Source organism: Schistocerca serialis, chromosome 7 (assembly GCF_023864345.2).
Source record: "Schistocerca serialis cubense isolate TAMUIC-IGC-003099 chromosome 7, iqSchSeri2.2, whole genome shotgun sequence".
In the NCBI taxonomy this organism is placed as follows: domain Eukaryota; kingdom Metazoa; phylum Arthropoda; class Insecta; order Orthoptera; family Acrididae; genus Schistocerca; species Schistocerca serialis.
The window spans coordinates 245,787,207-245,811,927 of record NC_064644.1 but is presented as its reverse complement, the minus strand read 5'-3'; the positions used below and the strand labels follow the sequence as shown (position 1 = coordinate 245,811,927).

Below are 24,721 nucleotides of genomic sequence, written 5' to 3'. Positions count from 1 at the left end.
GAATCTTTATTTTCACTACTGTGTCACACAGTTCTGAATCATATTGGGATTGGGAAATTCAGCTTGGATGATTTTGTTGATAGCTGTTGATTGAATTCTGTTATGCAGCCATATAAGATTGTATGAATGAGGCAGCCATATTTGCCATTCGATTATGTACATCCAGCATCTAATGGTTCAAAAGATGTGGTATTTTGTCATAACTTTGATAGATCTTATTTGTTTTTGTCAGAAAATTCATGCTATTATGTGTTGTCAATGCAGACGGGCTCGTCCATATCTTAGTTGTTCTTTGATTTCTGGCCACAATGAGTTGCATGTGAATGTTATGAAATGTCAGGTCACCCATATTTTCTTGTGGAGATCATGGCATCTTGAAAGTGCTTATGGATGTGCCTCAGACTTCCTATGTATGATGAGGGTAAGATTACTATTGTTCCAATGTCATCAGTTTTTCCATAATTTATGATTGCATCTTGAAGTAGGCTGTAGTCTTCTATACATAGTTTCTTCTGATTTAGTCTTATGTAAATTATCCATTCGACTTCTATTTTTGCATACATATCTACCAGGAATTATTAGAATAAACAGTGAGTGCAAAGAATTGTATGCTTCATTGTCTCTGATCATTGAACAGTAAGCATAGAACTCCATGGAGGTGACTTTTTGGTTTGTTTCTGCACTTGTTTCAGGTTGGATTTGTTTCATGTAAAAATGATATCCATCCTCTTCATGCAGCAATATTAATGGATATTGGAGGGCACCAAATGAACAGTGTGTCTCTGCAATGCATTGTAGTTCTCCTCTTCTTTGTTGTACAATTATGTCACGCTTGTGTCTTAATTACAGTGGCAACTTTGTCTATCTGAGGTGCATTAAATTGATGTTCATGTTCTATCTTCATGATCTACTGGTGGTATTTTGTCAGCTCAAATTATAACTTTATAGTCATCAAAAATCATTCGGTCTACTGCTGTTTTGAATATGTAAAACAGTTGATTCTATTTGTGTAAGATCTTCTGTACATCTTAGACTACTTCTCACCTCAATCCACAGATATTTGTGCATTGTTGATCAATTTCTGTTTCTTCATTTCTGATGAAACGTACTTGCAGGAATTTACGGTCTCCATTGGGTAGTGATAGTAATGATCCCAAGTTTTGATAGATTTTTCCTTGAATGGGAAAAAAAGTAATCAGTTTGAGCTCTGTTAGTGTTGAACAAAGTGGTGCCAAAATAAATCATTTGGAAGCAGGTGATGTACGCTTTTATATTTTGAAGTAAGTGTTTTGAATCTGGAGTTTCCCTAATCATGTAACGTAAAACTGCCTGCAGTGGTGTGTTCAGTGGTGGTAATTGAATTTTCCCATTCAGGCAACAGAATCCTGATGTTTCTCTATTGAATTTTTTTGCATTGCAAAATTGGTAGATGTTATTCATTTTTTCCAATTACGAGACGTTTGTGTTTGCTACATTATTTTGTCAGGTCATAGTGAAATGCTTCATTTGTTACGTTGTACTGTTTACTTGTCTGTGCTTCTCTTAGGGTGATATTTTCATGGCTGGCTTGAGTTCGCAGTCCTTTATTATAAGACTGTGTTGCAATTATTGATTCTTCAATCTGTTCATTTTGTTGTTCTTTGTTTTCCCTGCTTTTCACAGTGCTCATTGTTATTTGTTGGGAACTCAAACATGCTTCGCACTCTTTGTCTGTTTTGTTTTTTCATTGTTCTTTTTGTTTTTGCCATTTTGTTTCAGAACTGGCAAGAGCTCTTCCTCTTTTACATTTGGGCATTGACTAAAGTATAAATAAAATAAATGTTTTACTAACAAATACACTAAGTACACTTTACAAATTTTTCACACTTGATTTATATGCAGTCACTGTATCACTTTGACTACTCACACTTCACTGTTTGTTTTCATTTATTCACTGCACTAGTTTTTCAGATCCTATCTTTGTCACTGATAAGAAACTGATGCTTGAACCTGTGACAGGTCTTACTTTATACCCCTACCACTGGGTAGCCCCACCAGGGTGAATTCCAGAATATACTAGAAAGGCTTCAAATGGCAGACAATGTTCCAGAACATTCCACAACATTTGAGGGTGTTCTGGAATGTTCGACATTGATCTGGCATGTTCTGTGATGTTCCCAAACATTCTGGAATCTTGCTGAATGTTCCACACTATCCCTGAACATCCTGGATCAGTCTGAAACATTCCAGAACATTCTGGAATATTGTGGAATTCTCTCAAATGTTCTGGAACATTCTTAAACACTCTCAAATCTTCTAGAATGCTCTAGAAATTTCTAGAAGGCAAAACTTCCCAGCTCTTACATCTTCTAAAGCACACCCTTCAGGTAAAAATGGCAATGTTCTTCCTGGATGGGGTTAGAGGGCTACCATACCATATAACTCCCCTTATTTTTGTCTAATTTCATTATTTTTCAGTATTATGTGTAAAATTAATTTTTCTGTGAAACAAGTCAATATGTCTAATTATACACAACTAAAAATGATATTGTAGTAACATTTTTCCAATATAATGTTGTGAAAAGGGACAGGAAAATATTGTTTTACTTTATGGCCAGTTTTGGTGTTATTTTTAGCAAACTTTTCTGTTATTTTTTGCTAATGTTGGTGTTACTTTTTGTTAGTTTTTGTGTGATTTTGTATGCTTATATTTCAGACACTGTACATCCTTTATTTTGTATTAAATAATTATTTCTCAGTGTTACGTTGAAAATATACCTATCAGTTACATTAGATTTATCAATTTCCCACATCACGTTCGTACATTACCAGTATTGAAAAAAGAATCACTTACAGGGTGACAATTATTGAACTATATGAAAAAAAATTAATTACAAACTATGGCATGCACACACTTTATTCAACATGTAAAAGTCATGACAGATATTTGGATCTAGGTTATGACATGTTTGATATACCTTCCACCATTGGTGATGATGTGTCATGGATGAATTGCAAAATTCTGCTTGACCTGGAATTGCAAAAATCTGCTTAACCTGCTGAAATGTCGGGACATCAATGCTGTCAATGACCTTCTGAATGGCTGTTTTCAGCTCAACAATGGTTTTAGGGTTATTGCAGTACACCTTATCTTTGATATTGCCCCACAAAAAGGAGACACATGTGTTCAGATACTCAGAATATGGTGGCCAATTGAGGCCCATGCTAGAGGCTTCTGGGAACTCCAGAGTCAGAATGCAGTCCACAAAGTGTTCCTCCAGGACATAAACAGTCTCCTGCTTCGATGGGGTCGAGCTCCGTCTTGCATGAAGCACCTCTTGTCAAAATCAGGGTCACTTTGGATAATGGCGATGAAATCATCTTGCAAAATCTTCACATACCATTTGGTAGTCACCATGTCATCAAGGAATATCACACTAATTATCCTGTGACTGGACATTGCACACCATACAGTCACCATTTTGCAATTTACGACATGCTGCTCAATGGCCCATGAATATCCAGTGGAATGTGGGACCTCACCTCCATGCTGCAAGGGTAGGACAGGCCAGTATTTCATCTCTCCTAGGTAATTGAAAACCCCATTCACAACATTGTATTCCTCCATCATATCAAACATGGGACTACTCGACGTGCCACCATGGCCGTGTAGCGAACTACTGCATATCATAACAGACAGTACACTGTGACCAAAGCTCAAGTACTGTACAGACATAGAACAGGTAGTGGCTCTAAATGTTACAATACTTGTGCAGATGCACAAATGGATGATGAATGTTGCAACCACATAAGAAAAACTGAAATGATCCTGATTTACAGAGAACATAGGAGAAATGTCGGGGCTGCTGTTGCCTCATATACAGAGCATTTTCCACAGAAAGCCCAGTTTCATTTGTTCATTTACAGGGTTGTGAGTACCTTTATCTCTGGTGACAGTGTAACCCTGACAAAAGGAAATGAAGCAAACATGTTACAGGAGACGCAAACAAAATAGCTGTACTAGTGGGAGTGCACCAACCCACTCATAAGCATCCGGCAATTACACTGAGATTCTGATATGTCCATAGGTACTATTTTCACAATATTGCATCATCATAAGAATCATCCACACCATGTGTTACTGCATCTAGAAACTCATGTGGCCAATTTCAATAACTCAGTAGTTTTTTGTGAATGGGCATTTCAACAAACGCAAATGACACCCACGTTCTTTGTTGAGGAACTATTTTCTGATGAGTCTACATTCACAAAACATGGTAATATTAACTGGCATAATATGCATTACTGGAATGTAGCCAATCACCATTGGTTATGGCAAGCTGATCATCAACATCCTTAGTCAGTTAACATAAGGTGTGGCATCATGGGGAACAAATTTATTGCTCCATATTTAATCAACAGGATGTTGAATGGATGCAAGTATCAAATGTTTTTGGAATAGGAACTACTGGTACTACTGCAGGATGGTGTCCTGGACATTTGACAAAATATGTGGGTTCAGCATGACGGTTGCCCAGTGCATTACTCAGTTGAAGCATGGGAGGTATTAGATCATGTTTACACCTGTTGGTGGATCAGCAGAGATCCACTAGGTTGCCAGATTTGGCATCGCCAGATTTCTTTCTGTGGGGATATTTAAAAGATATGGTGTACCAGCAAGTGCCAACAGGCGGTGAGGTCACGGTTGACTGTATCAGAAACACCTGTGCTGACATCCCCAAAGATATGCTTCTGTCCTGCATATGGTCATTTGAAAAGTGGATCACTAAGTGTATTGAAGTTGGCAGTGCTTTGTTTGAACACTTCCTCTAAATGAAGAGATAGAGCAGCATTTGTCTTGAGTCATGGCCACAGAGGCACGTCGAGTAGTCCCCTGTTCAATATATTGGAAGAATACAACATTGTGAATGGTGTTTCCAATTAGAAATTATGAAATACTGTCCTGTCCTACCCTTTCAGCATGGAGGTGGAGACCCACGTGCTATTGGATATTCAAGGGTCTTTGAGTAGCATGTCATAAATTATTATTATGTATCCATTTCTATTTCTCCAATTACAGTGCCCTCTGTGGTGAACTGAAGAAAATGCTTCAAACAAAAGTATGTAGATTTTGCCATAGAATCGTGTAATTTGCAATGAAAAACAGTTGCCTCCTTCCACCCGCACACAGGGTGGGATGAGGGGTCGAGTATGGTATCATTGGATGTTCTGCTCTGAGACAAACACATGAGAATTATAACTTTCTTTGATCTGATGTGGAGTTTTTGAGATATTTCAGTGTGTTTAGTTAAAATGAACACACTGTAGGTTAATAGCATACTCGTAGGTGTGATGGTATATGAAATATTCATATTTTTCTATCTTTGTTTCAATGGGCTTCCTTTCTTGAACATTTTCTTTGAATTATTCTGTTAAAGACATTTCTTAAACATGGATACTTACTCAAAATACTCCCAAAATGTTCCTATTATTCTGTGATTTCAAATTAATAAAAATGACCTTTCAGCACGTATAGTAGACATTACTGTTTAGACACTAAATGAAACATCCTGTATAATACTCTTTGAGATCCAGGAAAATGAAATCAGCACAGAAAAACTATTGATGAATGAATGAATTAATTAACTTTAGATGGTTTTGTTATAATGACACAGTTCATTTTACTCATGTTAAACATAGAGTCCAACTGAAATTTTTGATGTGACTATAGGGGTCATTAATTACCTAAATACTTGGTGATTGTTGGAACAGGAGAAACCATTTCATTATTGAATTGCTTTGCAGATTAGCTGAATTTATCATTTAGATGCTGCTCTTTCACTATTTCCTAGTTACAGATGTTTCATTTCAATGAATTTGGAGGTATAACAATATTAGGGTGCCTGTATGTGATACAATGCAAAAATACATCTTATCAATCTTGGAATTCTTACTCATAACATTAGACTTAGGAGAATGAAGCACTAAACAAATGTCTTAGGGAAAATTCTTTGCAGTAGAATTAAATGAACACTTAATATGATAAAAGCAGTGACTTGAATATTCCAGCACATCAACTAGTGTGGAACTCTGCTGTAATTCTTTTTTTATGTGGCACATTTAAATCATAAAACTAGCACAGCTTTTTCTGATTCAAAGAAATTTCTTTACTCACAGAAGCAAGTCCAACACCTATGCGTGAGACCATGAAGACTACAGGCCCAGCATATGCTGCTAGTGGCCCCAAAAGTGTGAGGAGCCCTGCAGCAAAGAGTCCTGCTCCGTACACCCACCGCCCACCAAACTTCGCAGCACTGTGGCCACCAACTATCTGCATTGCCACATATCCATAATAATATGAAGACAGAATATGACCTTGCATTTCCTCATCCCAATCGAATTCTCCAGTCTGCAAAAGAATGGTTTTGTTAACAGGTACTTCCTCCAACAGCATTAATTCATGATAATGTTATTTCAGTGATGCCCAGATACAAACATACAGAAAAAGCAGGCCTTACACACACACACACACACACACACACACACACACACACACACTATTGTTAGACTAAACCAGAATAATAACACCACAATGGCACAGAAAATTCATATTCAAATCTGTGTGAGTGACAGTAATAATGATATTGATATGTGTCTACAAAGAAATAAATGGAGCCAAACCATTAACATTTAAATAACACATGTTGGAATCTAAATGTTTTTATACTTTTGTTTCATTTTTTCTTTATTTCATGGAATTTACAAATGATTTATAGCATAAATGTCATGCATATGTGTTTTCAGTAATTATTTTAGTTGTATAATGAGTTGGTTGTTCAGTCAGGTAAGAAACAACCAAATTTTAATTTCTTGCTTGGCTTTGTAAGAGCAAGGTGAAAAGTGCTTGATCAACTAGGGAAGTACTGCATTTTTTAAGTTAAATATGCACATATTATTCAAAATATACACTTTTTAGGTCACCATACTTTCTAAAATGTTTTTCCAGTAAGTAGATTCCATCCCTGAAATTTTACTATAGAATGTCTGCAAAATAACCAACTGTGACTGCCATAATCTTATCACTGGATTTCCAGCCACTAATTTCTTTAGATGTGAGAGTAATCAGAAATCACAGGAAGCAAAATCTGATGTGAATGGTGGGAGTTCCATCAGTTTTTATTACAGGTCACTCAATTTTCCCATTTCCAAAGTAACTTTGAGGCAAATACATCGTTCTGAGGAATGACAGTCTCTTCTTTTGAAATCCAGATTTTGTCTAGCATTTTTTCACATTCAGTTCCCCTAGAATGCTTGCATGGTATCCACCAGTTGTCGTTTTACTGTATGCAGTATAATCATGTAGAATAATCCCCTTTGTGTAATGGAATACACATTTCACAAATATTCTGGCTGATAAAATTATCCACAAAAAGTACTGATTTCTTTCCAGAATGGAACAAATGCTACTAATACCTTAGTTTTTGCAACTTTTTTCCCAGTATTCAACAAATGTGGCACCCCCCCCCCCCCCCCTCCATTCTCACAAAGCTTCCTGTTAACTGATCCATTTTATAATCTGCACCAAACATTCTCTTGTCATGTGCCTATGATGTCAGTTAATTCATACACATTCAATACTGATCATCCAGTATAACATTGTGGATGTTATTGGTGTTCTCATTTGTAGTTGCAGTTTTGTGATATTCTTCACATTCAACACCTTAAGGAGAAGTGCGGCACATTTGAATCCCGTCCTCCGTATCTTAAATGTTGAGAATCTACACCTGCACTCCACAAACCACCTTTTGGTGACTGACAGAGTACACTTCCAGACCCACAATGATTTACTCCTCCTCCTGTTATAATTGTTAGTGGTGCATGGTAAGAATGACTGTTGTTAGCAAATGTAGGAACTCAAAATTTTCTGATTTTCATGTCATGATCACTTCAAGAGTTGTGTATGAAAGAATTTATGCTTTCAGAATTTCAACAGTTAATTTTAAAATGAGTATAATGCCTCTCTATGTAATTCAATGATAAATTGTGTGTGTAATATATATATATACATATTTTACAAATTTATTGTATATAGCTTGTATTTCATTATCTTATGTGACAAAATAATGTACATATGTATGTATAATGATGACATCCATACAAAGAAATTTGTTTACGGATGAATAAATAAATAAATAAATAAATAAATTTCCCACTGGAGTATCATGAACATCTACAAGACACTGTTGTGCTTGTACCATCTCACTGTGGCTTAGATGGTAAAGAAAAAGCAGATTTTCTAGCCAAGAAGGGCACAAAAATTAAACGGGCTGTAAAAACTAAAATGTTGTATTTTGCAGTGAAGCACATTATTAACACATTTCAAAAAGAATTATAAAGTTCCAATAAAATTTCATGTGAGGGAAAGATCTGGAAAAATCTCATCTATCAAAAGGTAGTGTCTGATGGATCGAGAAGAGAAGCGGTAGTCATATTCTGCTTGACTACTGGACATTACTCTTTGGTCATCTGTCTGCATGAAATATTCATTCTGCTGTCTTCAGAATGTGTTGTGTGTTACAAGATTGGTTTGCTCATGAACAAAGAATGTTTAAAAGAGTGTAAAAAATTAAGTGATTGTAATAATTCAGACTTAACCACATTGTACTGCGAAGCAAGAAGGCAAAATAATAAATCAAGTGTCAGAACATTGAAACAACAATAATGATAACGGCTTCATGACTAAACATACCACTGTTGTATGGATTTTCTCTGTTAGCAGTCTCTAGCAAGGGTCCTAAATTGAGGAGCAATACTCACAAATTGGTCCAAAGAGAGTTTTGTAAACAGTCTCTTTCATGTGTGAATGACATTTCCAGGGTAATCTTTGGATGGATCTTGATCTGGCATCTGCTTGTTTCAAAAACTTTCAGCCAAACTTGGTAAAAAAACAAGGTTGTGGCACAAAGGTACCTGTAACACTTCTAGTTATGCAGTTGGGTCAGTAAAGAAAATACTGGGGAATCTAATAGAACTGACAGTCGTAACAATAAAGGGAAAGGGTGAAACAATATTTATCCTATAGGTATCACACATTCCAACAGATTTCCCTTTTAACTTTAAGAGATTGCGCTTTCCGCTGAGACTTGTGCTCCTGATGACAGTCAATAAACCACAGGGGCAGTCTATGAAGTACTTTGGAGTGAATTTGAGATGACCCAGTTTCTCTGATGGACAGCTCATGCTGCTTGCTCAAGAATGGAATTACTCAAAAATTCATTTAGTCAACTGGAGGGGAAGTTAAAAAGCCAGTATGTAATTGAGTTTTGTGTTCAGTCAACTGAGAATTAAATAGTAATATAGAGCTCTGTCTATTAGTATAATGTATTTGTTTAGTATAAAACTGGGATAAATTATCAATCAGACAACACCTTGAAATTAGCTAGTGATCAATAAAGAAAAGAAGGAGCTCCCTTTAGTTTCCATTGTAAGAAATAAGCATGAGATTTACCTGTGAACTTGAGCTTGTGTTAGTCACTGTGACGGGACATGTATCATCAAGAACTGCATCTTCGTCCTTGTCAGGTTTGGATACCATTCCCACAATCGCTACCGACAGTGTGACCTTTAGCATGTATTGGAAAGCAATTCCAAGGAACCCCAACACAGCCACAGCATATCTTATTGGAAAGCAGGCTGCAAAAGAATTTCAAAATATTAGTTACACAATACAAAACAAGAAAGGGACTTAACTCTCTAATGGGTGAAAATTCTCCAAAGACTTGATTGAATACACTTTTTTATACATTAGACATTAAATTTGATGATATATAATGTAGATTCAGTACACTGACATCATAGATCTGTTTTCTATCAGAATAAATCAGTGTGATGAAATGAGTGGTTTCAAAAGTTGAATTATTTTATTTTTCCATTAACTCATTTCATATTAGCCCACTGTTTGTCTGTTGTCAAATTGTAGAACATAACATTAGTATGCCTCACAGTACTCTGAATTATTTTACAGCAATTTACCCTTCATAATAACATTTTATTATGAAAACTTTACTACTTACTATGAAATTGACAGTTATCCTGATTTTCTTTTTGTTGGGCGTTTGACCATTTGTGTATCACATTTAACTCTGGTGACGCCTTCTGAGGAAGTGCCAAGAATATCCCCTGGTAAATTATACCAATCCTGACTCCTTCTATCCATTGGACTCCTTTTATCTGTTTTGGTACATATTTTGGCAAAATATCCCATATCATTGAAGAAGAGCACAAATGAGTTCTTACAAGGGACAAGTATGCTTTCTCCTTTGTGCTGCTTCTTGCTTACTTCATTATCTCTTTAACTTGAACAGAGACCAAAATACTTTGTTTGCCACCTGATATATGTTCACTGAGTGTCACATTATGTATTGGCATTGTTGTTTTGTTGAGATATCACACAGTCTCAGTTGCTGCCTGTATTTTATGCTGTTCCTCCTGTTGAAGATTACCAAGTCACTCTTCTCCATGTTCGTCAACACTGGTCCACAACTAAGAATAAAATGGAAACATGTGGGAGGTGATAATCTTTGTTATCACTTTAGAATGTCTGAGAAATCAAACAGATAGGAACTACAGCCTATTGCAGGAACCAGAAGCCACTGACCATAAGAATAAGTACATTATTTTGTTTAGTGTGTTTCAAACAAGGTGACCTTTGGTCAGCAGTGCAGTTGAAATAGGAGTGGTAAATAATATGGAACTCAAGTGGTCATACATGGATCTGGCAGATACCTGGTGAAAGGAATTGTATCTTAGTTCATTAAGGCAGTAGTAAAATTAGCTGGATGTGGTGTGAATGTCTGGGGATTATTCCTAGCATAAGGACATAGGGCTAATTCTCATTGAGAGCAGAATGGTTGCATGAGTTTATAAACATATTTAGATGATAGCATACTTCCCATACTGTAGTAACACTTTAGAGTAACATCTCTTATACACTCCTGGAAATTGAAATAAGAACACCGTGAATTCATTGTCCCAGGAAGGGGAAACTTTATTGACACATTCCTGGGGTCAGATACATCACATGATCACACTGACAGAACCACAGGCACATAGACACAGGCAACAGAGCATGCACAATGTCGGCACTAGTACAGTGTATATCCACCTTTCGCAGCAATGCAGGCTGCTATTCTCCCATGGAGACGATCGTAGAGATGCTGGATGTAGTCCTGTGGAATGGCTTGCCATGGCATTTCCACCTGGCGCCTCAGTTGGACCAGCGTTCGTGCTGGACGTGCAGACCGCGTGAGACGACGCTTCATCCAGTCCCAAACATGCTCAATGGGGCACAGATCCGGAGATCTTGCTGGCCAGGGTAGTTGACTTACACCTTCTAGAGCACGTTGGGGGGCACGGGATACATGCGGACGTGCATTGTCCTGTTGGAACAGCAAGTTCCCCTGCCGGTCTAGGAATGGTAAAACGATGGGTTCGATGACGGTTTGGATGTACCGTGCACTATTCAGTGTCCCCTCGACGATCACCAGTGGTGTACGGCCAGTGTAGGAGATCGCTCCCCACACCATGATGCCGGGTGTTGGCCCTGTGTGCCTCGGTCGTATGCAGTCCTGATTGTGGCGCTCACCTGCACGGCGCCAAACACGCATACGACCATCATTGGCACCAAGGCAGAAGCGACTCTCATCGCTGAAGACGACACGTCTCCATTCGTCCCTCCATTCACGCCTGTCGCGACACCACTGGAGGCGGGCTGCACGATGTTGGGGCGTGAGCGGAAGACGGCCTAACGGTGTGCGGGACCGTAGCCCAGCTTCATGGAGACGGTTGCGAATGGTCCTCGCCGTTACCCCAGGAGCAACAGTGTCCCTAATTTGCTGGGAAGTGGCGGTGCGGTCCCCTACGGCACTGCGTAGGATCCTACGGTCTTGGCGTGCATCCGTGCGTCGCTGCGGTCCGGTCCCAGGTCGACGGGCACGTGCACCTTCCGCCGACCACTGGCGACAACATCGATGTACTGTGGAGACCTCACGCCCCACGTGTTGAGCAATTCGGCGGTACGTCCACCCGGCCTCCCGCATGCCCACTATACGCCCTCGCTCAGAGTCCATCAACTGCACATACGGTTCACGTCCACGCTGTCGCGGCATGCTACCAGTGTTAAAGACTGCGATGGAGCTCCGTATGCCACGGCAAACTGGCTGACACTGACGGCGGCGGTGCACAAATGCTGCGCAGCTAGCGCCATTCGACGGCCAACACCGCGGTTCCTAGTGTGTCCGCTGTGCCGTGCGTGTGATCATTGCTTGTACAGCCCTCTCGCAGTGTCCGGAGCAAGTATGGTGGGTCTGACACACCGGTGTCAATGTGTTCTTTTTTCCATTTCCAGGAGTGTATATCAGCATGATAAACCCCCTATACAAAAGCAAAGACCCTCATAGTTTTGAAAAAGATTGCATGGGTTAGTTGGAGTGGCCTGTTCAAAGTCCCAATGTTTATCACACTCCCCAGTTATTATTTGGCTAGAGTACATCATCAGCTCAGTAGCAGATCACTTCACCCACCAATTATTCACCAAGCTTCAGAAAGATTCTTCATACCTATCTACATATTACACATTCTGCAAACCAATGTCAAGTGGTGGCAGAGAATACATAGCATGTAACACATGTTTTGGTTTCTTCCAGTTCCAGTTGCGTATGGATCATGTGAACAATGACTGCCTAAATGCTTGTGTGTGTGGTGTAATTTATCTAATTTTTTCTTCACAGTCCTTATTAAAGCAGTTTTCAGGTGAATGAAGCATATCTCTAGATTATTCTCTTAATACTTGTTCTTGAAACTTTGTGAGTAGTCTTCCACACGATAATTCATGACTTCTTTCATGGTTAGATAAAAATGGTCCTATAAAAATGCAAACAAAAGTCAGTTTCACCTGTATGGAGTTTGGTGAGAAGATGTCCCCAAAGACGAATGCTATAAAAGTTGTAAAATACGCCTCTGATCTACTACTCATCTTTGGAACAAATGACACTGAATGTCCACATACTTTTCAGACATGTAGTCGTAATGTATGCTCATATCTTATGTTTGAACTTTCAGTATCTCCTGTTACTAATGTGTCAGGTAGGCATCTCACAATTTTTAATGATTCTTCAGGAAAAGCCATAGAACTATTTTGTACACATCAGTGCTACAGTTCATAGCATCCTGCCACGTATCTTCATTGTGAGTGTGTGTCTCCAGTCTCTTCATATTTTCTCACACCACTGCTGTCAGTTTTTTGCATCCAGAATAGCAGATTAGTTCATGATACCAAATTGTGAAATGAAATTTTAGTAATAAAAGAATGCAGCATTCAATGAAGTGCAGTCCTTCAGACAAGAGGGTTTTAAATACAGCATAGCTGGTCTACTTTTAATTTATCAAATGCCTGAAGCCCCCCTTGATATACAGTTCTTAAACCTGGTAGCAATACAGCAGCATGTGTAGATCCTGTGTGTCGTAGCTCACTAATACTCTGTCAGAAAAAAATACACCACCCTTATGGACTGTGTTCAATGGCACCAGAGTATAATATGTGCATACTGAGTCATTTTAGTGTTACGGAAACATTTGTCACAGTCATCAATGATGAGCTGGCTCTCAGGACGCCTGTCTGTGTACCCCTTGCAGATGGTAATTGTGCGGAACTTAGAAATGAACAGTTTTCGCGACATAATTGTTGGGTACCTGCACCTGTTGACGAGTACCTACACCTGTAGAACAACTTCAACCATTTGAAGAGGCTCACATTGTGGGCCTGCTGGAAGCTGGGTGTGTTTGTCGACAGATTGATGCTTATTTTGGGGACAGTGTGTTGGTAGTGTGTCACTGCTTTCAGCAGTGATCTGTGGAACATTACCACACTCATAGACATCCACATAGTACAGACATCAACACATCGTGTGAGCAGAAGTGGCTGACTGTACATCGTTCAGGGAAGGAATCCAGGCACATTTTGCACCAGCTGTGTCACCAAGGACCTTTGAGAATCATCTGCTTGCAGCAGGACGAAGACCGTGTGGGTTCCTGGCCAGGCTACCACTGTTACCGAGTCTCCACTAAGCATGGCTACAGTAGTGTTGTGAAAGAATCGGCTGGGGAGTGGAATGGCACTCTGTTGTCTTGAGTGATGAGAGTGGTTTCTGTATGCATGCTAGTAGTGAACATACACATGTACGGTGTAGACCTGGTAGGCTAAGCTGCCTATTCTGGAATGTATTCCCCCATGATACACAAGTCCTACAGCAGGTTTCACACCTTGAGGGGTCATCATCTGATGTTTCTGCAGGGTAAAGTAACCAGTGCCCACTACATTGCACACACTGTTGTCCCCATGTTACTGCCATTTCTTCGACAGGAAGGTGGTATGCTTTTTCAGCACGACAATGCATGTCCACATGCGGTTGCTGCAAACATATTGTACAATAACTCTTCTGGCCAGCAAGATCGCCAGGTCCCTCGCCAGTAGAATACGTGTGGAACATGATGAAGCGAGAACTTACTCGATCTCCTTACTCTGCAAGAACCGTTACTGAACTGCAACGGAAGATGCAAAATGTCTGGAATAATCTATCACAGGGGACCATTCGCTACTTTGCATGCGAGGATACACGCCTGCATAGCTGCCAGAGGCTGGTAGACGGTGGACTGATGCGACTGTTTGGGCGCCCGTTATTGTGACGTGTGTGTTTCGTTCGGTCTGAATTCGTCACATACGTCTACAACGAAAACCCACCCGTTATGCCGCGTCAATAAAATAACCTTATCCTTGAGGGTTTTGCTTATTTGCCCTGCAGTGTGCAAATAAAAACGGCACTGATAAGTGTGTGCACTGTAAAATTAATTCCCAAACCACCGACCACCAGTCACTAAGTTTTGTGTATGGTGCTGTTCTTGATCACTGTAGTGGCTGTGCCGTTGTAACTGCCGTGGTTGTGCAGATATGAGTGCTTGAAGTGGTTGCCATCACATCGTGGTGGTCCCCTGGACATCTTATGACTCTTTCGTATCAACGTATTTTTCAAGGAAAACATTCAAGATTGGTCTCTAATTTCTCGAGTTTTTACGAATATTCATATATGTTTTCGGATGTTCTAGAATAGAACTTGGAAACGGCACATATGGCACTGACGCACACTCCGGCAAAATACGTCTTAACTTGCGATTTGTGCAACGTATTAAAAACAAAGGAACAACTTATCGATAAAATTTTCACTTGTACGCAGAAACTACTACACTTAGCGACGCAGTTCAACAAAAAATTAGCAAATACAAAATATTGTTCCAGATGAAGATAAAATATTTTAAATCGATTGGTACAGTGATAAACCGAGACGAAAGCGTAAACTTCCCAATACCAGAAATTCCACTTATTTCATCCAATTTACCATTTAGCTTTAACTGGCTGCAATGGTGGTCACTTTCAACATCTGTTATAGTAGGATTAGTACTGCATTTACTTTCCTCTCTTGTTTCCCTTTGCACCCTGGTACTCTGTTCTCAGGGCTACTTTTATTTGTCCCAGCCTGTATTTTTCTAATTGAGAAAACAAATGGTAAAAAAGGCCAAGCGAAGTGTATAATTTCAACCAGTATTTAATATTTATTTTGAAACGAAGTGCATTCTATGTAAGAATTGTGAAAAGTGGTGAAAGACGCGTGAAAAACAGCAAAATCTGTTTTTGAATTTCCGGGTAGCGCGCTTTATCAGAAGTACAGAAGCAAGCGAGTTGTGAATAGTATTACGTGCTATGTGTAACGCAAAATCGAGCTAAGCTATAAATGGTGCAGTGCACTCCGTAACAACAAGGAAACCCACAGTCTGTCATTTTAAAGAAAGACAAACCCAACATAATATGGCGGCGAACATACATGTTCTGCTTAATCGACCTAACATTGTGACCATTCAGCGTCGATTAAATATCGCGTATGTGCTAAAAATTATCTAAACGCATTACGCTGTTCTTGAACGCGCAAGTGGTATCAGTAACATTGCTTCGTCAAAATGAAACTGCAAAATATATAGTGTAATTGTGAAACTTGAAGTAAGAGTCATGATACAGCAGTGCAAATCAGCGGCAACGTGAACTATGCAGAAATATGCAGATAGGCTACTCCTTTTTTTAACCTATTAATTTACTTTTACATAAAATGTGAAGATAACGTCTGACGAAATTTTATTTTATTAATTTAAGCTCTAGGTTGTTTTTTTTCACCAATAGTAGTGCTCTCCATCATGAAATAGAAAAAAAAAAAATTTGCACCATTACCCATAGTTCAAAGTTTTAACACCGCTGAAATTACCGGCAAGCAGTACTGACCATTGCCTACCGTTTCAGGCGCTGTCTTGTACAGACTATCTCGAAATTATTTGCAACTCACCTTAAAAAGTGCAATGCGTCCCATTATAAGCTTATAAAGTTTAGACGTGTGGATATAATAAAAAATTTTTATTCCATAAAACAGTGGAACACGGTCGTGAACGATTGATGGGGGGAACCTGGTATATGTTGTACGAAGAGCAGGAAACTGGAAAACTAAAACTGCGTCACTAGGCAATTGGGAATAAGCACACTTAAACTTCACAGAAATGCATTGAAACATGATAGTTAGGTCTACTGTTAAGGGACTTCGGTTGAACTTAAAATTAGTGAAAGGAACGTAGAAAAGGATCTGAAAAATATTACTGAGCGATGTAAATTACCGCTAATCTTAATTCAAACTAATTCCGATTGTCCAACTGTTCCTTTTAGCGTCCTACGTAGTTTGGTGCAAGAGTATATCAACAACTGATTTTTAGGCGAAAACTGAATGACATAAAGTAAACAATCTCGGGTCGACAATACTGTACAGATTCTTAAGATTGACTATTGTGTCAATTTGCAGTACATAAAACATGATTACGTGTTGTGGAATTTTGGTAAATATATTCTTCAATCGTTCGAAATTACAAACATGTCAGTGATCTGATATTTCCAGTTATGCACAATCCCGAGCATATAATCCTACACAGTAGTACTATTTTCAGTCCAGCACTACTAACAGCTAATTTTCCCCCAGAGAAACCTGGTTGTTCGTCTGTGTGGCCAGTAATTGCACGGGGCCTCTAGCGTGCTGTTTGGTTCAACCGCCTCCGGTGCAAATGTGTTGTAGCCGTTACACAGCAGGCCTACCTTGCAGGCGTTGCTTTATACGACGCAGTGTTTACCGTAACCTTAACCGATCAGGTGATGTTGTAGAGAGGATCTCTTTTACACAGCCTCGGGGTTAATAACAGACTAAAATCTGTTTCTGTAGAAATATTACCACATTTAGAATTCACGAGAGGATAAAAGACACGAATGCTACGTCAGGAGTAGTAAATTTGAATTAAAAGACAAATTATAAAATTAACCTTGTTTTTTTTGTCGAAATAAAGATGGCGGTGTGTGTATAAATATCTCATTATGTCAGCTGTCTGCTGCTTCTGTAAGTGTTGACCAAGTTCGGTCGCTCAGATAGTAATTATCGACACATCCCATCATAAATAAAGAAGCGTAAAGTGATGTATGGAGAAGCTTTCGATTCATTGCTGTACTAACGCATAGTAACGAAAAAAGTTCCGTATGGGATATCTAACTAGATTGGAGAGTACACTGAATTTCTCTTGACAGGAGAAGACAACATATTATGTGAATGGAATCTTCCAGAAAAATAATTTTGGGCATGCGCCAGGGAAATGCGATAAGGCCACTACTATTCACGTTGTGTGCTAATGATTTAACTGAATATGTTGGCTGCAATTTCAGACTTTGCGTAAGTAGGTATATGAAAAAGACTTCAAGAAGTATATAACAATTCTAGTCCCAAGGAATGCAGGATCTGACAGATGTGAATATTTCCGAACTACCAGTTCAGTAAGGCGTGATTGAAAAACACTAACACGAATTCTCTACAGGAGAATGGGAAAGCTAGAAGCCAACCACGAGAAAGATTAGTCTGGATTCCAGAGAAATGAAGGACAAGGCGAGGCAATACTGACCCTACGACTTACCTTAGAAGATAGGTTAAGGAAAGGCAAACCTACGTTCATGGTATTTGTAGTCTTAGAGAAAGCTGTTGACAATGTTGACTGAAACGCTCTCTTTTAAATTCTGTAGGTGGCAGGGGTAGAATACAGGGACCGAAAGGCTATTTCCAACTTCTACAAGTGTCGAGGGGTGTGAAAGGGAAGCAATGATTGAGAAGGGAGCGAGACAGTGTTGTAGCCTATTCCCAATGTCACTCAATGTGTACAATGAGCGAACAGTAAAGGAAACCAAGAAAAAATTTGGAGTGGGAATTAAAGTCCACGGAGAAAAAGTAACAACTTTGAGAGACAACAAAGGACGTGGAAGAGCAGTTAGTTTTGAAATGAGGATATAAGATGAACGTGAACTAAAGCAAAACAATGATAATGGAATGTCGTCCAATTAGGTCAGATGACGCTGAGGGAATTAGATTAAGAAACTTGACATTAAAGTAGTAGAAGAGGTTTGCTGTTTGGAGGCATAATAACTGATGATCGCCAAAATAGAGAGAACATAAAATGTAGAGTGGAATGGCAAGGAAAGCTTTCTGAAGAAGAGAAATTGGTTAACTTCGAATAGAGACCTAAATGTTAGAAAGTCTTTTCTGAAAGTATTTGTGTGGAATGCAGCCTTTTATGGAAATGAAACATGCACAATAAACAGTTTAGATAAGAAGAGAACAGAAGCTTTAGTAATGTGATGCTACGAAGAATGCTGAATGTTGGATGGGTTAGATCATATAGCTAATAGAACTGGGGAGAAAAGAAATTTGTGGCTTAATGTGACTAGAAGAGGGGATTGGTTGAGAGAATACATTCTGAGACATCAAGGGATCACCAGTTTGTATTGGAGGGAAGCATGAGGGGTAAATACGATAGAGGGAGACCAAGAGAGGAATACAGTAAGCAGATTCACAGATTGTAGTAGTTATTTGGAGATGAAGAGGCTTGCACAAGATAGAGTAGCATGGAGAGACTTCAGACTGAAGACCGCAACAACAATAACAACAACGTGAAAAACTGTTACCCTTTAAGACTGTAATAATATTCAGCCAGTCATTGAAACGATATAGACCCAACTCTTAATACAGAAAAGTGTTAAACTGTGTCCTCCGTGAAACGTAAAAATATAGAAATTTTTGACTATACGGCTAATCAGTCACAGTTCGAGTCAAACACATATAAATACCTGATAGAGGCAACGTTCGGGGATATCAAGTCTATTGGTTACAGAGTCTCATTTCTAGACGTAAAAAATGACAAAATTCGATTCAGTGATATGATTTTGGAAACTGCAGCTGGTCTTATAAAACGTACGACTCATGTGGGACTCTAAACTGTTCGAATACTTGTTCGATTGGTGGGAGGGTGCTACAGAAATGACGCAAATTTTGGCCAGGTAACCACTGGAAAACAAAAAAGAGCTCAACATCTTTAGAAAATATGCTTATAAAATAGCAAAACCAGTTTATATGGCATAATCTATCACCTTTCTTGGTTCATATACATCGCTACCATAGGTCCCGTAAACGTGAAATTCGACAAATTACAGTTCGCGAAGGCATATAAGCATTCGGTTGTCCTATGCTACATGTGTGAATGAAATGAGAAGAAACGTTGAAATGTGGTACAATGGAAAGTGCCCTCTGCCACGTGCTTTACGATTGGAATAGAGGTAGGGTTGTGAAGTTTCTGATCACTTGGCTATGAGCAACATGCTAAGAGTTAAATCTCAGACCTTTATGGAACGTGTCGCGAATTGATATTCTGGCAAAGTTAACGGTGATCTGTACGTCGTATGGGACGTTAAGCACGACGGCTCTATTAAATAATACCGAACGAGGTTTTCCTAAAACGGATAATATGGGGGGGGGGGTGTTCCTACCGAAAAAAGGCCTCGGTTGAATCCCTTTCCCCATCCTTCCTACAACCAGAGTTTATACTCCGCCTTTGAAGAACTCTTCGTCTCGTCGACGCTACCTTAAACCATAATCTTCCTCTCTTTTACGTCGAAGTACTCTGGAAACAGTGTCAGTCACCTACATGGAACAGTTACTTGTAAGATAAGACACATGCATTTCGCAATGGGATAGTGCCTAGTGAATCTGTACAGAGAAAACCTTAAAGCGGCAGATTCCTTAAAGGACATCCCAGCCCAGAATGCTATGCGGTATTTAGCTCTGGCTCTAGCGTAGTACGCTGCCTTTGATGAAATCTTTTGGATAAAATCACGAATCTCTTTCGATATGGTGTTGAAATTTCTTTCTTTCATTTTATCTTTCAGAGTAGTTAGCTTTACTCCCGATAGATAAATGCGTCTCTAACGTGGTATTGTCCAAAGAATTATGACAGGTGACAGACAATTCAGTAGCGGAGAGTGGCTTCTAGGTGTCTGTCCTCACGCAGACGCAGGTAACGCCGGTTTGCGTTCCGACTTTTGTCAATACAGTGTTCTGCGCGTAGGATCGTGATCTATTACACCAGTGTTAAAATGGGCCGCAAAAGTCATACTAGAACTTAAACAGGTTCTATATTATGCCGTATCAAAATCTTCTTCATTTATTTATTTAATTACTGTAATTCTGACAGAGACTATATTTTAGGTATTGAGAAATGTAGCGTTCAAATATCAGTATTTGCTGTAGGTTTATATTGTTCTGAGGCATCAAGGGATCACAAACGTAGCATTGGAGGGCAGCGTGGAGGGTAAAAATCGTAGAGGGAGACTAAGAGATGAATACACTAAGCAGATTCAGAAGGATGTAGTTTGCAGTAAGTACTGGGAGATGAAGAAGCTTGCTCAGGATAGAGTAGCATGGACAGCTGCATCAAACCAGTCTCAGGACTGAAGATCACAACAACAACAATATATTGAAACGAAATACGGAATCTGTATTTTCTATTTTCGTGTGGTTTTTACCTGTTTGTGTTCATATAGTCTCTACGAAATTATAAGGGGCAGTCAAATGAAAACCAAACAGACACTAGAACGGCATCATGGAATTGTTACATCCAAAGGTAACCACCACACACATTAAGACATTTACGCCACTGGGAGACGAGACTGTTAATTCTTATTTCATAGAACGGGGTCGACCGCCGGCGGATCCACAACCGCACCACTCTTGTACTTCCTCGTACAACTGAAACCGACGTTCACACATGTCATTCTTCAGGTCGACAAAAATGTGAAAATCACACGGTGAAAGTTCGGGGTTGTACGGAGAATGTCGCAGCGTTTCACAACCAAATCACCGAAGCTTAGCCTTCGTCCGATTGGCGGTGTGGGCACGGGCGTTATCTTGCAACAGGATGCTTCCTCTGATCGTCGAATTTTTCGAGCGTGAAACCACAACCAACGCGCAGTGATATGGAAACGCTTTGCAGAAACTCCGAAGCGCCACAAAGTCAAATTGCCCAGGAAGGCTGTCAGATGGAAATATCCCGTCGGGCGATAACGCCCGCTCCCACACTGCCAGTTGGGGGAAGGCTACGCTTCATCCCCCGTACAGCCCGGATCTTTCACCGTGTCATTTTCACATCTTTGGCGACCTGAAGAAAGACATAAGTGGACGTCGGTTTGAGTCGAACGAGGAAGTCCAAGAGAAGGTGAGTTTGTGGATCCGTCAGCGGTCGACGAAACAGGAATTGATCGTCTCGTCGGCCAGTGGGATAATTATCATAAAGCGTGCGGTGATTAATTTTGAATGGAACTATTCCATGGTCCCGTTGTAGTGGGCGTTCGAATATCGTTTAACTGCCCCTTATATGAAATTTCATCCTTGCCTCACAAGCAGTTTCAGCAAGTTACATTAAAGAAATAGGATTTAGTGAACTTTCTTGCGTTTTCAGACTGTTAGATTTCAAACATGGTTTCCGTGCAACCGAGAGTAATTCAGCTCACGTGTCGGTTGCACACTGAGGAGGTGTCTCTTATATTACCACTTCTGCAACATATTTGTTAAATCATGATGATGTCTAAATTTGAGCCGTAGCTTACCCAGTAGTTCTATATTGTTCCCTCCGACAGAACATGATCGTTTACTTGTCCAGTTAAGCAAAATTTTAAGTTTTTATTTTCCCCTTTTACCACAGTATTGTGATATTCAATGTGCTTATACCCTCAGCGTCCTGTTGGCAACAAAATTCTGAGCTCGTTTTCAAAATTAGTAGATTTCAAATCGCTTCTACTCTCTCTCATTAAAGAATTACTGAAAAACCGCTTTGAGTGAGAGCTGAGAAAATATTTTCAGCAACGTCGTACTCGGTTTAATTGGAGAACGTTATCGTAGATGAACTAGTGCACGGCCTTCTATGAGCTCTCAATAGACGGCTCCTTGAGCCCTCCCAACAGAGAAACGGTATTGTTAATCGATTTTCATTTATGCATACAATCGGCATTTATCAAGTATAACAAGTTAATGTCATTGCAAAGCTGTCTATAGAGTGAATTATGTTTGCAGGGCAACGAAATTATACCGAGTAAAAAAGCTGGTCTTTAACAAAAAAAGTAGCTACGCTATTTTGTTCGTATATCTTATGCAAATTATACCGACAGGAGTGACTACTCATTTTAAGTTACGACCATACTGAAACTCCGAGGTAATAAAACGCGTAAGTTTAGTAAGACTGGACATATAGTAAGTATGCAATTTCTTACTGAATGGCTTGGCGCCAGGAGGTGCTGATGTCTTCTCCAACATCATTATGCTAAGCCTTTACTGTAGATGAATCTTTCAGATATGTCTTATTTATACATCTCTGTACCTTATCAGTAGCTTTATCAGTGTCTGTGTATCTACCGTTTTAGATATCAACTCATTCAAATTTATGAAAGACCATCAGAAATATTATCTGGAGCAGAATATGAATGACCAGATTGAAGAGTCGGATTTAAAGATAAGTTTTTGATAAAAGTAATCGATCTGGAGGAACAAGATTTAAATGTACGAGATTGGGAAGGAGAGAAATGATTGAAATGCTGTCGACGTGGGAATCCTTTTCATTGGAACTGGTATTTCGGTGACAGCCAGCACCTGCTGTTTTCCATTTAAGAAAGTATTCATTACACATATAAGAGATAAGGTTGCATGATACGCATAGCCTCCGTGTTACAAGAATAGACATTTAGGCAGATAATAACATTGTGTTACATGATTTGCAAAATGTCGCAAGGGACACAGGTCATGGTACATACTAGCTTAAAAAAGTCTAGACGTGATATAAGGACTTAAGCAAATTTATCGAAGGATTCAAAAATTTTCGGTGATAGAGAGTGAAAGTAGGCACCTATTGGGACTGGGGAAAATGATTTTATTGTCTAAATAAAAATAGAGCTCTTTTGCGCTCATAACGGGTTTACTCATTTTGGAGACCGATACATATAAAACCTGAATGGTGGTTACTCATGACCTCTCAGCAAGAGAATGGTAAGTGATACCGGTGTCTAGTCGTACACATAGCTAGGGAGGTGGCAGCTACTGCATTTCCATGGGTTGATGGTAGTTCAGCACCTCACCAGGTTCCCTGAGCGAAGCCTCCAGCGGGCCCAAGACTTCTCATCAACGAAGGTGGAATCAAGGTGGTAGCAGCCTAAGGCAGTTAAGTCCTTGAGGGCAGCCTGGCTGTTGCATCGTAGATCCTAGTCACCTAGGCAGGCTACAGATAGAGCGTCACAGGTCCCACCTCAGGACTGGTTAGCTGCAAAGTGAGAACTAAGCTGTGGAAGTCAGGATATTTATAACGGTTGGTCTGTCCTGATGACGTTATTGTGTGACGAGAACGACCGATTGTGCCCTAGTTTTCCGAACCTGTCAGCGCTTTACACTGTTCCAGGGGGTCGCAACTCTGTTCTTGAGGCTTTCAGTTCAGTTATTGCTGCAGCAACCGGGTGCTGAAAGCCATTCTTGTGTGTGGCTTAGGTATTGTTGGTTCACTGTGCATGGTCAACAAAGTGACAATACATTCATATTGTGGCACAGAATACAGATGACAGTTAACTGGGTTATTGAACCAAATACAAGAAAGAAAAAGAATACAGGAAGAGGGAAGTGACAGCCAGAGGCAATGCCAAGTCCATAGCAAATTCTAGTCCAGCATAGAGCTGCAGGTTTATAGAGTAACCAAGAGTGAAGTCCAAACAACAAAACATATCCAAATCTCGGGTGAGGTACTGTATGATGACAGTGAAATCCACAATGAAGAATGAAATTTGGAAGCTGGAATACAATAACAGGGAAACGACAGCTAGAGGCGATACCAGGTGCATAGCAAAGTTCTAGTCTAATGTAGCGTTAACGATCATAGAGTAACAAAGAGTGAAGTCCAAACAGTGTAGTGTATCCAAATCTCAGGTGCAGCATGGTATGATGACAGTGAACAGCGTAATGAAGAATCTAGTTTGGAAGCTGGAGTCATCCCAGACATAGGCCAACATAGTGTTCACTAGTGTTGTCAAATGGTTCAAATGGCTCTGAGCACTGTGGGACTTAACATCTGAGGTCATCAGTCCCCTAGAACTTAGAACTACTTAAACCTAACTAACCTAAGAACATCACACACATCCATGCCCGGGGCAGGATTCGAACCTGCGACCGTAGCAGTCGCGCGGTTCCGAACTAAAGCACCTAGAACC

The 24,721-nt window shown here is 39.7% G+C and overlaps 1 protein-coding gene across 1 annotated transcript in view; it reads right to left on the bottom strand.

Moving 5' to 3' along the window:
* Positions 1-22,793, bottom strand: part of LOC126412990 (sialin-like) — a 59,043-nt gene extending 36,250 nt beyond the window's left edge. Inside the window, exons 1-3 of the mRNA XM_050082882.1 lie at positions 22,748-22,793; positions 9,488-9,672; positions 6,155-6,388 (exon numbers count right to left, since the gene is read on the bottom strand). Coding sequence (XP_049938839.1) covers positions 6,155-6,388; positions 9,488-9,672; positions 22,748-22,793 — 465 coding nt within the window. The remainder of the gene's footprint in view (positions 1-6,154; positions 6,389-9,487; positions 9,673-22,747) is intronic.
* Between the last annotated feature and the right edge of the window lie 1,928 nt (positions 22,794-24,721).